We start from the raw sequence: 14,064 nt of genomic DNA on the forward strand, positions 1-14,064 counted from the left end.
CTTTCATCTGACTCTGCTCTTTCCTGCAACTCTCTGCATAACCTTCCCTCCCTTTTCCAAAAATAAATTAGCTCCTCCATGGCTGCCATGTTCAGCTTGGACCTCTTGTTACCATTCTGCCTCTGCTCTTGCTGTTAGCTGGTTTGCTGTAACAATGGTTTACACTAACCCGGAGTTGCCCTAGCCCTAGAAGTGATGCTATTTCATCTGTGACCCTTTTTTCTCCTCGATGGATTATTCTTCTGCACAGGCCCTGCCTGTGTGTGTGTGTTTGGGGATGGGGTGCAGGGCAGCCATTCTCTGATAGTCTTGTCCCATGTAAGATGTGCCTTATTCTGGTGCGTGTACTTTCAGTTTTCTTCACTTTTTCATGCTTAGGTAAAATAACAGAGGGGCCAAATGTGATAGCCTTTTCCTGTTGAATTTGTAGGTAGGAGCTAAGCAACGAACTCCTGTAGGCTCCCTTGAGAAAACCCCAGCCTCAAAGCTTAGGGATGGAGCTTATGCTCAAGCTCATGGCTTTTGTTTTGCATCCAGTGTTGGCATTTGAGATAGAAATAGGCCTTGACAGAAGGGCTAGCACGTGGCTTTCTGCTGGCAGGTCTCATCTGTAGTTTCCTCTCTGCAAGATCCTTCCAGTTTGCTCTCCAGTGGGAAGATTTGTGTAACTGGAGCTTCGAGGAACACAGAGCCCTCATTAGGAGTCTCCCTGGGCAGACCCCAGCTTTGCCCTGTAGGCAGGAGGGTATTTAAGCAGCTGCTTAGTTTCTCTTTGAAATGGGTAGGACTTAAGCATCTGCTTAACTGGAGTCTTCCTGAACATCGTCCAGGCAGGTGGAGGGCTTGATGAGGGCTGACGGCACCCATCAGTGGCACATTCCCCTAGCACAGCTAGGCCTTAGCGTTGCAGGTTCCTGGGGATGAGGCACCAGCTTCATTTGCAGCCTTCTCTGTAGGCATCTGGGCAGAGCCCTGCAAGCACAAGAGCAGGCGCTTCAGCGTTTGGTACCTGTTGGCTGGTTACGGCACACTAAGCCCAAAAGCAACATGCCGATACCAAAAGCAAGAACTTCTTAAAACCTTTCCTCTGGCATGGCATGTGCCCCAGGGTAGCCAAACCACCCTGCTGTGCCACAGCATCTTCAAGATGCGGGCAGGGCCTTTCCACCCGCTTCCCGCAGGCAGGTTGCTCCCTCGGTGGCTGGCCCCAAAAGGGACAGCGTCGCGAGGTGTCCATGCCGTGACTGTGCAGCAGGGTCGGTGTGCTTGTCTCCTTCTTGCGCTGTGGCATGTTGCTTTGGGAGCAGTGAGCCGAGCGGCTGCGCTTGGGCTGGTAGCTGTCGGCGGTGGAGGTAATTGAAGGTGTGCTCTGCTTCTCTCCCCTTTCTCTCTCCCACCAGCCCAAGGTAGTGGTGACTCTCAATGTGACCTCCCCCGACCTCTTCCGCCTCGTCTTCCGCTACGTCAGCCGGGGGCCTGCCAGTGTGGAAGGGAGGGTCTCGGTCGTTGAGGAAGGAAGGTTTAATGTTTGTGGCAACTGTAAGTGCATTTTTCACTTCTAGACTAACTCAGAGCATCCCACGCTGCGACCCTGCTCCTCTGCCCCTTCTCCTGCCCCAGGTGTGCTCGTCCCAGGTGTGCCCATCCCCAGTGTGCCCGTCCCAGGTGGCCGGCCAGAGCCGTGCCGTGGGATGGCAAGGGAGGGGGAAGAGAGGCAGGCAGGCAGGTAGGCAGGCGGGTAAGGCTCTCCCGCAGAGTGGGCGGGCGGTCAGGAGCTGGCCCCCCGGTGACGTGTGCCCCGTGTGCTTTTTTGCTTTTTGCAGAATAAAATCAGAGTCACTGTAGACGTGAAGGAGGCAGAGCTCTATCTGTTCCATGTCATCCTGAGGTATATTAATTCAGGAGGGGCCACTGTGTATGGCAAAATTACAGCTTATCAGCCACGAAGGAGAGGTAAGGATCCCAGACTGCTCTGCTCCCCTGCACCATCGCCACCTCCTCCCCATCCCAGGCAACCTTCTGCATCATCCTTTCCAGAAGACACTTCCATATGGCTTTACCCATTAGTCCTGCCCTTCCAATTGAAAGGCTGATTTGCCCCCTTTATTTAACAAAGCAGCAGCCAGCTGGTCCCCAAGTCCTGGGGCTGCACACTGAGGACTGTTACCAGCCAGGCTGGTGTGAGAAAAGGCCGTTGTATGATTCAGTACAACCTTGCCAGCACGGGACAAGATCACCCCAGTGCCCCAGGCAGAACTGAGTTGAGTTCCCACAAAACCAGAATGGGTCAAGTGCTGGGAACTGGATCCAAACTTTGGCAGCTGGACATGGTTTTATTTTGCAGGTGCCCTCATGTGGCAGTCCTGCCCTTGCCTTGCGCTTCTCCCAAACAGGCTGCTAGCTTCACACATGGTGTGGGGTTTGGAAGTGATGTGGAATTGCACGTGTTATACAGGCATTGCACTCTGGTGCAATGTCTTCTCATCGAGCCATGAGCTGTTGGAGAAGAAGAAGAGCCACCAAAAGATGGCTGAACAAGCCTAGAGACCTGGACAACAAATATTCTGGGAACTGATATGAGCAAGACTGCATGGGGACAGACCTGAGGCCATGCAAGTGCCCTAGTGGGTGGTTGGCCGATTGATTTTACCCCTTCTGATGCCACAGCCACATCGTCCTGCTGAAGCTCTTCCTCCAGACCACGTGCACAGCATAAGGCTGTTGACACCAGCTACCTAATTTATCTCTGTGAAGTTCTCTCCTCTGTCTTGAATTGACATAGAAGGTGTTCTGCCTTTGATGTGATATGCAAGGTTTGAAATGCCAAGATACTATTTTTCTAATTTTTTTTGAGGAGAAAAAAGGCTGGTTACTTTTATGGGCAGTCATATCACACAGCAGAAAGACAAAGGGGAAGCATGAGCCACGCTCATGCTTTAGCATCCCACCAAAGACCAGGAAGTATTTAATCTCTCCTATCCAGCAGCAGAGCTCATTTGCCTTATAATGTGCTTCCCTCCTTGCTCAGAAGCAACATTTGATTTTTCTAGTGCCGAAGGCAAGCTGCCAGAATGACGCACGAGCAATGAGATCCGGGAGGGCAGCTTCCTTGATAGGCCAGATCAGCTCCAGAAATGCTGAGCCACCTTCTGCCCGGCTGGAATGGGCTTCACACAGTAAAGGACAAGCAGCCTGGAAAGAAGATAAGTTGGAGGATGTGGCCTGCAAAAAGGGAAGCCTTTTCCGAGTATATGATTTGCAGACCGGTTTCTCCCACCCCCCCCACCAGAAGCCATCTCAGTTTGAGTTGTGTATCATGTCAAAGCGATGTGAAACTTCAGCTTTTCAAGAAATCTACCCCATTGCCTGTTTGGGGAAATCTCTTCATTCCTTGCATCCTCACATCTGCTTCCCATCTTGAGAAAGTGAGGGCTCAGCCTCAGCTGATGCCAGGCGTGGCACAGAGCTAGCACACATGGGAAGGGGCTGACCCATCCCAGCAGTAGCACAAGCCCTTGCTTTAGCTTCTGGCCCTCTGCATTATGCCTTGATGTCCATGTACCACACCAGGATAGTATGCTGCATTCCCTGCTTCCTCTTCATCTCATCTGCTCGCCATGCAGCCGTACTCGGTGAATCCCTCTCATCCGTGCTCTTCAAAACGCTCCTGAGACTGCTAAGACAGGCAGGCAGTCTGCTTCTAGGTGCTGTATCATTGCATCCAAAGTTAATGAATTCAAAGGTTATGGGACTGTGTCGGCTGAGCCAAGGAGCTGTTCAACAGCAGCAGGATCAGGCCTTAAACCCGTTCTGTCCTGTCAGTTAAAATCACTCTCTAAATCTCGGGTGCAGAGTCTGTGGCTGGCAAGAAAGACAGGAGCACTGCTTGGGGGTCTGAGAGTTTGCCAGAAGACAGGTATCTCGCCTGTGGAGCTGGGGTCAGAATATCCCTAAGGAAGAATGTATCTGGGCAATTCTTTTTGTCTGTCTCAGAATAAATTCTTCACAGATTAGTTCCTTCCTTCTGTAGCTGGCAAAACGCTCCTTAGCCTGCAATACTCCGTGCTTTGCAGTCCGGGGATGCCGAGCACACTGAGAGCGCTGTGGATTGCCATTAAGGATTGCAGTGATTTTTTTTTTTCTCCCATTAAGCTACTGAGCAGATTCAGAGTGGATGTCTCTGTTACAGGACAGTGTGGGATTGTGGTGCATCTGCTACAGCAGCGCTGAGAGAGCAGGAGCCCGGGACTCCCTGCTGCACTACAGAGCTGCTTCCCTGAGCGTAGCCTCCTATTTGCAGCCCCGGTTTTCCATCCCAGTCCCTTCACAGCCTCTCATCCTTCCCGCTCCAGGTACAGAGCAGACCAAGCAGATTGTCTTTGCTCCCAGCACAGAGCCAGCCTTTGTCACCGTCCCCCAGAACAGCTTTGGGGAGCCCTTCGTACTCAACCCCACCACCTGGTCTCTGGTTGTTGAAGCAGAGGGAGTGCTGCTGGTAAGGACCAGCCCCCGTGCTCCATCCACCACAGGGGACTTCAGCAGCTCCCTGGGGGCAAGTGTCCCAAACATAACCAACTCTCCCATCTCTCCTCCTAGGACTATCTGGTTTTGCTACCCAGCTCATACTATGAAGCTCCAATACTGCAGCTAAAGGTCACAGAGCCATGTACCTACCAGCCAGCCCCAGAACAAGCCACCCAGAAGTAAGGATCTCCACCTCCTTGTGCAGTGGGACCTCCTCAGCTCCTCTTGGCTTGGGGTTAAGAAATATATATGGTCCATGCTCTGTGAGGGTCTGGATGCAATAAAACTGCTCAGTGGAGCACTTTGCCATGGTTGATAAAGCCTGCTGAACTTGCACTGTCCCAGAAAGCCACCGCATCCGTGGCTCCTCACCCATGGCACAGTCAGTCTGTGTGTTCTCATGGACCCAGGGGGGCTAACTCACCCAGTCAGACCATAGCCCTCTCCTCTGCTGGGCTGGGTTCCCAGTGCTGGGTTGTATGTTCGTCAACAGCCCTGGAAAATGGCTACAATGAGTTAGGTCTTGCTGGGCTATTTGAAGTGAATGGGCAGAGTCTAGTAGTGCTTAGAGCATCTCAGTGCATCTGCTTGTTCTGCCCAGGACCTCTCTGTCCATCTTGGCAGGAAGGCTGGTTCGGCTCTGGACACCAGTTGCCCCCTCCACTATAGCAGTGGTCCCCAGGATAAAGCACATTGCAAGGGGAGAAGTTTTTTGTTGTTACTGCTGTCATGGGCCCTATAATACAGAATCTCTTGCTCCACACTAACCAGAGGTGTTGCTTTGGGCAGTGGAGCCTTCATGTTGGATCGAAGCCTTGTGCAAATCTTGCTGGGATCAGGCTGCATGGGTGCTCTTGATTCTTAAAATCATGATGTAACAACCATACTTCGCAATTTTTTTCTTAATGTTTTTAGCTGCCTCTTGTATAAGTACCTGTCTGTGGACGGCTTCCCTGCTGCGTCAGGGGTGGATGCGGTGTGCAGGCTGGACAACCGGTTACCCAGAGTGTGTCCCACAGAGCAGCTCAGCCCCTCCCATCCCCGGATGGCGATGTGCAGCGGCAGCGATGTGAGTGCCACTTCTGTTTCACCCCTCACATGGGCACTGCGGCGCTCATCCCTCTGCTCCCACTGTCTGGTGCTTTACGTACACCTGGGCAGGTTAGCAGAAGGGCTTTGCACCCATGTACACCCCACTGTTGCCCCATCAGTCTTGCAGCTGTGTGCTTCCATGCCCTGTTGTTCAAGGTACCCAAAAGCAGTGTCTCACACGCAAAGGGCTTGTGAGGGCACGCGTGGTATATGGCAAGAGTTGGCTCGTTGTCCCCTCAGCTGCAGAGGAGGCTGGTTTGTAGCACAGGCATCCTGAACACACTCGCTATACGGAGTGGGACAGGAGGCCCTCACTCTGTCGTGTCTCTGTCCTCCAGGTGGAAGTCCAGCTCTCCCTGCCTATTGCCCAGCCTGGGAAATACATGCTGGTGGTGGAGTACGCCAACACCAACGCTTTGCAGATGGTGGGCATTGCTGTAAGCTCGCCACACTTAGCCATGCAGCAGGCCACATTTATCTTCTACCCGTGTGTCTACAGGTATGATCAGCTCCATGACAGAGAAGGGGTTCGGTCCTCCTCCGACATGGCAAGGACAGGCCTCCCCAGCTGAGCTGCTTCTGCTTTATCACATGAGCAAAGCAATGCCTCAGCGTTGTACATCTGAGCTGTGTATGTCCAAACTCGTTCTAGCTGGACACGGATTTTAGTGACTGTCTGTCCCTAGGAAATACATGGCATCCCTGGCACACTACTTGTGCCAACGTGTCCTCTGATGCCTCTGCCAGGAGATAATCTGTTGCTCCCATTTACAGCTGGGTACATCGGTAGAGGCCCTGATTTAGGGAATGGCCTATGGTCAGGTTTATTGAAGCTGTTGATGCAGGTCAAACCCTGTCCCTCACTGTAAAAGTGTCTGACTTCAGACTGCAACCTTTGCGATAGGAAACACGTCTGGGGTGTCCTTGGGAAACTTCCCTCTCACGACTTGCCAGAAAAAGCATCAAAAGATTTACAGAGACTTTGTATAAATACCTTCAGGACGTATAGCTGGCAAGACAAGAAATGAGTCATGACCCAGCTCAAGGCTTGCTTCAAAATCTGTGTTTCTCTTACAGTTTCCTTTGTCGAGGGATTGCCGTAGATTCCCAGAGCCGCATGGCAGTGTTTGAACTTACCTCAGAGGCTACCATTCGGTTCACCTCCGATCTGGCTGACTTCTTCCTGGTAAGGCTCCCTGCGAGGGCCGCTCTGTTTGCAGGTTGCAAGGAGGAGAGGCAGGAGCGGTACCTGGCCTGTAGAAGGCTTTTCTAGTCCTGTTTGGACTGGGTACTAGATCTTAGTCTATGTCATGAGCAGTCCAAGGTGAAGAATGTGGTCAGTGGTGTGTTTTGAAGTAGATCATGGGACTGGGATTTCGGAGAAGATGGGGAGAAGAAGCTGCTCTTTGCAGAGGGAGCTCTGCAGCAGTGTGGCAGTGCTTCTTCCTATTTTACCTTGAAGGCATTCAAAGTTGCTTAGGCAAGGATAGAATAATCCCATAAATATATGGAGCTTCTAAACACCTCAGGGCTTGTGCCAAGGAAGAAGGGGCAGTAAGCAGAGGTGTGACCTGTCATGCATTAGCTGATATGTCTGATAAGGAGGTGCTTAGCGTGGTCAGCCTTGATTGCTGGTGGGCACAAAAACTGCTTTAGGCTCCCAGCGGCAGAGGCTATCATGTAACCAGGCGTCTCTCTCTTTCGTGTGTGGCAGCACAAAGTGTACCTCATACCTGCTGCACAGTTCACCATGGAGTTCATTGAGCCGAAGGTGCATTGCATCAGCATCCATGGCACGTTCTCATCCAACAGGTAAGAGTCTCAGGTCCCTCAGGGTTTTAGCATGAATGTGGCTGTTTCCACAAGCAGTTGCTTCCCACAATTCCCTCAGGTTTGGAGCCTTTTAAGTTCTTGACCCAAGGAGAAAGAAATCTGTAGCCGAGGCGAAGTGCCTTGCAGGCAGCACTGGAGTAAGGACTGGAAGTCAGGCTGCTGGTCCTTTACCTGACCACCGCGCTGCCTCCTGTGGCAGATTGTCCAGTGTCATCCTAAATAGCCTTTCCTGTGCTTGCTCACATACAGTAAGAGGCACTCGCTGTATTCAAATTCTTGATGCTGCTTTGAATCAATATTTGCACAGGAATTGGCCTGTGCAGGGTTCCTGTTCTTCCCGCTGAGCCTGTGTCCCGGAGCCCCGGGGGTCCTGGCAGAAAGCTCTCCCTCAGCAGGCATGCTTCATAATCTGCCAGGTTACAGGGCGTGCTTCTGCTGCCGTGATCCCCGTAGCCTATTGCTTTCCTTGTTGGAGATCTTTACATCCCATTTTCTCCCTGTCTTGCAGCAGCTCCTGTGTTCCCTCAAGGTTCCTGAAGCTTTCTCAGTCGATCATTTTGGAGGGGGGGCAGGTTCTGCCCATCGCTCCTGATGTCCCCCTGGCTCAGGCGGTCCATGTGGCTCCAGCCGGGGTCCCAGCGGAGCCTGCACCTCGGCCTCCCACAGCAGTGGACCCCACCGCAGAGCTCATCCTCCTGCAACCACCACAGGTAGTGGCATGGGTATGAGTTGGGCTGGTTTGCTGGTGCTGTGATACCAGACACCTGGGGCACAGAGAAGTCTTCCTTCTCTATTCAGTAGCATTAGCAATAGCAATTTAGCAATTAGTATTTTTAGAATTTAATCAGGACTTCAAACTCGTCCCTGAATCTGTAATTCCTGTGGACTCTCCTGTCTTAGCTCCATCCAACCCTGCTTGGTTTTCTGGGCTCTCAGGAAGTGCTTTGCAGGTGGCACCGTTAGAGGGAGGAGCACGGAGGCAGGGGGGATTGATTCACCAAAAGTCTCAAGACCTGAAAGCTGTGCAGTAAGAGCACAGATTTGTGGAATAATAAAAAATACCCCAGCTGTGAGTGCAGCCATAAGATGTGGGGTTTTGTCTCTTTGTTCTCCTGTTTTGGGCCAGGCTGCTGTTGTGTTTAACAGCCGGATCCAGACCCTGGGACGCTATGCTTTCATCCTACACTACTACCAGCCCAACCATCCCACCTTCCCCGTGGAAGTGTTAATCAACGGTGGGCGTATCTGGCAAGGTGAGGAGAGCGGGGACTGGGAGGAAGCTGCTGGTAGGCAGAAGCTGTAGAAAGTGTTTCATGCCAGAGGATAACTGCGGGTTCTCTGAGGAGTGCAAAGATGAAGCGAGACTGACTCATCTCTTCCAAACTGGGATGGTGTGATGGGGACTGCAAGGGAAATGTGGGACCAATACATTTGTTGTCTTTTCAGGTCAGACCAATGCTACTTTCTGCCCACACGGCTACGGGTGCCGGAGCCTGGTAGTTTCCGAGGACCAGATTATCCTGGATGTTACTGATAATGATCTGACTGTGGTTGTTCGAGTGCCAGAGGGCAAGCAGCTGTGGCTGGTGAGCCTCTTTCCAGGAAGCTCCCAGGGCATGCTGGACCAGGCTCCAGCAGGGCTGTAGTTTGTCCTTGGGGATTTTTGTCACTGTGTGACTACAGGAATGTTTCCCACCATCACTCAGTTTCTGAACTACCCTAGAAAGTTGCAATCTCCAAACTTAGTGGGGTAGAACTGAGGGCAGAATTCCTGTATCTGACAGTTACTCTTCACTGTGTGGTTTTGATACCAAAACAAGGCAGAAGTTGAAGCTGTGGCTTTGCATACATAGCTTGTGATAATCCAGAATAAGCCTTATTCCTGCCCCAGCAATATTTTGCACCTGCACAGCATTGTTTGTCCAGGCAGGTCTCCTCATGGGAGCAGGTAGCCCTTGTTATCCTCAGGCAACAGGACTAGAAGATTGACCAAAATTTGGATAAATGGCTGAAAGACAGAATTGGAACCCAGGTGCCTTCATGTCTAGGAGTTTGAGATGACAGTGACTGCCTGCCTCTGTGCTGAAGCACAGCCAGTGCTGCCCTTTTGGGGTATCCTCCCTTTTTTTGCTCCAATGTATTTGGGCCCCTTCTCACATGAGCATTACAGTAGATGGACTCTGATGGACAGACCCCACTAGAGAGGTGGTCCCTGGTCTTTCAAGTACTTGGGCACTTTGTGTGTTATGTTCTGTCCCAGCAAGGGGTGAGCTGATGAGAAGTTGGTGCATTTGGATTTTTGAGTGAGCTCATGTTGGACTGCCTGTCTGGCTCAGCTAAGGAGCCTGGCTCACCCATCTTGTCCTTGCTTCGCAGGATTACATCCTCGTGGTGCCTGAAGACAGCTACAGCTCTCAGTACCTGCAGGAGGAGCCCCTGGATAAGTCCTACGATTTCATCAGCAGCTGCGGCATCAACAGCTTCTACATCAAGTGAGACTCTTGGCTTTGGGTGGCTGCTCTGCTGTCCATGGGCTGCACGCTCCTCAGGGAGCAAAAGCCCCTTCCCTTGGTGGGCCCTGTGTGTGTCAGGGGAGGGATCTGGTTAAGGCTTTCCTTATCTAATGACCAAACTTGTGAGTATTTGGGGGATCTCAGTGTCACAGGGCTGTCCTTCGCACTAATTCAGTACCCGTTGCTGCAGGAGATCCTGCTGGATTTTGGGGTGGCGGGGAGGCCGTGGGGGTGTGCAGCACAGTGATTCCTCCTGCCTTCCCCTGCAGCCCCAGCACATCGTCAAGGTTCTGCCGTGACTCTGCCATCTCGCTCTCCGTCTTCTACAACAACGGGGCACAGCCCTGCCAGTGCCATGAGGCAGGGGCGCGGGGCAGCCAGTGCGAGCCCTTCGGCGGGCAGTGTCCCTGCAAGTCCAACGTCATTGGGCGAGAGTGCTCCCGCTGTGCCACCGGCTACTGGGGCTTCCCCAACTGCAGGCGTGAGTTGTCCCATCTCCCGCTCTGCTTTCCCAGCACTTGCTGTTTTGCCTCTTACAGGGCTGAGGCTGATTTGGGAAATGGCTGCATTTCCAGCCCTGTAATGGCTCCACTTGCATGAAAACAGCTCAGCTGCCTGCAGAGCAGCTGAGCTCTGCATCCATTGCCTCACGCTCTCCTCGGGCTGCCTGGGTCTTGCTCTCCCAAACACAGCCCCTTTTCTGCCCCTTCCAGCCTGCGACTGCGGGACACGTCTCTGCGACGAAGTAACGGGGCAGTGCATCTGCCCTCCGCACACCCTGAAGCCGGAATGCGTTGTCTGCGAGCCCCAGACCTTTGGCTGCCACCCCCTCATCGGCTGCGAGGACTGCAATTGCTCTCGGCCGGGCGTGCAGGAGCTGACAGAGCCGGGCTGCGACGTGGACAGCGGGCAGTGCAGGTGAGGAAGCCCTGTCCCGGTGCGGGGCACATCTGGCAGCATCCCCGGTCCCTGCTGGAGTGATGGGACTCGTTGGCAGGTTGCAGGGAGGAAACGTGCAGGGTGGGGAATTCCTCATCAGCACTGTGTCCCTGCTAGTGTGGGTAAAGCTCTGAAAGCCCAGCTGCTCCCCGCACAGCAGCACAAGGCAGAGGTTTCTAACGCTGCAGCTCTTGCATCCCATCCAGGTGCAAGCCCAATATCATAGGGCGACAGTGTGACCTCTGTGCCCCTGGCTTCTACCACTACCCCAACTGCCAGCGGTGTGACTGTCATCAGGCTGGCACCGAAGCAAGCGTGTGTGACCCGGTCACGGGGCAGTGTCACTGCAAGGTCAGTCCTTCGATGCCTTCACGCGGTGCGTTTCTGCTCAGCTCGGCTCAGCTCTCCTGCTCTGGCAATGCAGCTGGTTCAGCTGTGGGTGTCTGGTGTGTTGAGAGGGAGCAGGGCTTGAGAAGGAGAACACCTGTGTGCTGAGCTGCATCCAGCCTGCCCCATGTGGTGGTGGGTTCAGAGCACCCTGAAACACTCCTTCTCCCCATCTTTCCTGGCCATGAAGGCCTACTTTGGGCTGTCACTGGGGAGACAGGCAGTCTGAGTCCAGCCCCATGTCAGAGCCTGTTGCAGGTAAAGCTGTTGGCCCTGTTGACTCCTCCTGCTTCTGTGTGACAGCAGAGTAACCTAAACTGCTGCTGAGCTACCTGCTCCAGCGCCTTTGCAGGGCTCACAAGTGCGTTCTCCAGGTGAATTTAATGTTTGATGGGTGGTGTGTGAGCAAATCTGTTTGGGGACTGCTTAACTGTCTTTCAGCATCACATCATTGTGCTTTGATCAGTCATGGCCATCTCTGTCCTCTGCTAAGGTCTAGTGAAGAGCTGCTGACACTGTTGAGCTTTGCTTGTCTTCCAGGAAAATGTGGAAGGCCCGAGGTGTGACCAGTGTCGCCTGGGGACATTTTCTTTGGATGCCAGCAACCCCAAGGGCTGCACCAAGTGTTTCTGCTTTGGTGCAACCGATCGCTGCCGCAGTGCTGAGAAGCACCGAGCTGAGGTGAGAGGGGCCGGGGGCCACCAGAGCCTGCAGTTCAGTTGTGTTCCCATCTGCCTGGCTCTCTGCTGCCCTCGGGTCTCTGTCCTGCATTAATCCTACCCCTGTGGAAGATACACTGTGAGGGTTATCTTTGCCTCCCTGTGCCCGTCTCCCACTTTCAGCCCCTTTTCCTGGTCTCTGGGGTCTCATAGGGTGGAAAGTCATGGTGTGGGGGGACTGTGCCAGGCAGGAGGCATGGGTGGTACTCAGCTTTCCAGTGGCTTCATCAGAATGCATGTGAGGTCGCGAGCCTGTTACCATACTTTCTGCTACTCTGGGACTTGCTCTTCTGAAGCATCAGCACCCAAATACATTCTGTAGCTCCACCAGAAGATCTACGGTTGCTCTTCCCCCACAGTTTGTTGACATGAACGGGTGGCTCTTGCTGGGCAGCGATCGCCAGGAGGTGCCGACAACTCTGAGCCTGCGGGAGCAGCTCCTTCGTGCTGATCTCAAGAACCTCCCGGATGCCTACCAGGAGCTCTACTGGGTTGCACCCAGCTCCTACCTTGGGGACCGGGTAAGCACGCAGTGGCTGCTGGACCAGCAGTCATGCACATCCCTGACCCCACCTACATCTGTGCCAGCAGCGTGCCCACTGACATCCAGGCATTGCTCACGCTCTGCTTGAACATGGACAGCTCTGCCCCAGCTCAGTGGTGTGGACTCGCAGCAACACATGCAATTTGGCTCTCCCTTAGGTTTCCTCCTACGGCGGGCACCTGCGCTATGAGCTTCACTCCGACCCACGAAGGGGTGACGTGTTCATTCCCATGGAGTCCCGCCCGGATGTGATCCTGAAGGTGCAGCCCAAGAAATTCCCTGGTGCTCCCTGCAAATGCAGGAGCAGGATGAGATGGTGACTGATACCTTCCTTGCTTTTCCCAGGGAAATCAGATGAGCATCATGTTTCTGGAAGGCACCTACCCATCCCCAGGGGAGGTACATGAAGGCCAGCTGCAGCTGGTGGAGGTGAGTTTGCAAACACAGGTGTGTACCAAGTTGAGTGCTCAGATGCTATTGAAAAGACAAGACTCACATGTAGACAGAAGGGACGATTGCTTTGAGCTCAGTCTTTTAGGTGCTGCCTATTGCAGCAGAACTGGCTGTGAAGATCTTTGGGTGTTGGTCTCTTCTCCCATGTAACCAGTGATAGGACGAGAGGAAATGGCCTCAAGCTGCATCAGGGGAGGTTTAGATTGGATATTAGGAAAAATTTCTTCACTGAAAGAGTGGTCAAGCATTGGAACAGGCTGCCCAGGGAGGTGGTGGAGTCACCATCCCTGGAAGTGTTCAAAAAACGGGTAGATGTGGCGCTCTGGGACATGCAGGCGTGGTGGTGTTGGGTTGATGGTTGGACTGATGATCTTAGAGGTCCTTTCCAACCTTAATGATTCCTAGTTTTTACTTTCATTAAAAAATAATCCAGACACCAAGCCAGGAAACATGAAATTATTACTCCACCCTTAATTGGTTTAGTGGTGGACTTGGTAGTGTTAGGTTAATGGTTGGACTGGATGATCTTAAAGGTCTTTCCCAACCTAAACGATTCTGTGAACCAGGGGCTCTTTTACCTGTGTGAAGGGGAAACATCTCAGCAGCAGGGAGGTGAAGGCTGGGCTGTGGGTGTTCAGGGGCCTGTGCTTCCTGCCAGTAACGTCAGGTCTTCTCCCACTAGGGTAACTTCAGGCACACAGAGACGCACAACCCGGTGTCTAGAGAGGAGCTCATGATGGTTCTGGCAAACCTGGAACAGCTGCAGATCCGGGCACTCTTCTCCCAGCTCTCTTCCTCTGTGTCCCTGCGCCGTGTAGTCCTGGAGATGGCAACAGATAAAGCTACGGGCATCCGCGCCGGCAACGTGGAGCTGTGCTTTTGCCCAGCTAACTACCAGGGGGACTCCTGCCAGGTAAGGGTGAAAGCGGACATCCTGCTCCAGGCAGAGGGGAGTCAAACAGTCACATCCTGGGTCTCGGCCACCCCTTGTGCTTGGTGTGGGTGACAGCCGCAGGCTTTGGATGTTTGTGCCAAGCAGTGGTGCCAGAGTACCAGCTTC

General features: G+C 53.2%; 1 protein-coding gene across 1 annotated transcript in view; it reads left to right on the plus strand.

Moving 5' to 3' along the window:
- LAMA5 (laminin subunit alpha 5) overlaps window positions 1-14,064 on the plus strand; it is a 96,254-nt gene that overhangs the window by 64,458 nt on the left and 17,732 nt on the right. Inside the window, exons 23-41 of the mRNA XM_075720901.1 lie at window positions 1,401-1,539; window positions 4,353-4,495; window positions 4,597-4,703; window positions 5,440-5,593; window positions 5,955-6,115; window positions 6,694-6,802; window positions 7,331-7,428; window positions 7,958-8,159; window positions 8,576-8,702; window positions 8,896-9,035; window positions 9,826-9,941; window positions 10,232-10,443; window positions 10,676-10,880; window positions 11,108-11,252; window positions 11,829-11,969; window positions 12,367-12,528; window positions 12,710-12,811; window positions 12,897-12,980; window positions 13,687-13,917. Coding sequence (XP_075577016.1) covers window positions 1,401-1,539; window positions 4,353-4,495; window positions 4,597-4,703; window positions 5,440-5,593; window positions 5,955-6,115; window positions 6,694-6,802; window positions 7,331-7,428; window positions 7,958-8,159; window positions 8,576-8,702; window positions 8,896-9,035; window positions 9,826-9,941; window positions 10,232-10,443; window positions 10,676-10,880; window positions 11,108-11,252; window positions 11,829-11,969; window positions 12,367-12,528; window positions 12,710-12,811; window positions 12,897-12,980; window positions 13,687-13,917 — 2,778 coding nt within the window. The remainder of the gene's footprint in view (window positions 1-1,400; window positions 1,540-4,352; window positions 4,496-4,596; window positions 4,704-5,439; window positions 5,594-5,954; window positions 6,116-6,693; window positions 6,803-7,330; window positions 7,429-7,957; window positions 8,160-8,575; window positions 8,703-8,895; window positions 9,036-9,825; window positions 9,942-10,231; window positions 10,444-10,675; window positions 10,881-11,107; window positions 11,253-11,828; window positions 11,970-12,366; window positions 12,529-12,709; window positions 12,812-12,896; window positions 12,981-13,686; window positions 13,918-14,064) is intronic.

The sequence above is a fragment of the Pelecanus crispus genome, chromosome 14, assembly GCF_030463565.1.
Source record: "Pelecanus crispus isolate bPelCri1 chromosome 14, bPelCri1.pri, whole genome shotgun sequence".
Taxonomy (NCBI): Eukaryota; Metazoa; Chordata; class Aves; order Pelecaniformes; family Pelecanidae; genus Pelecanus; species Pelecanus crispus.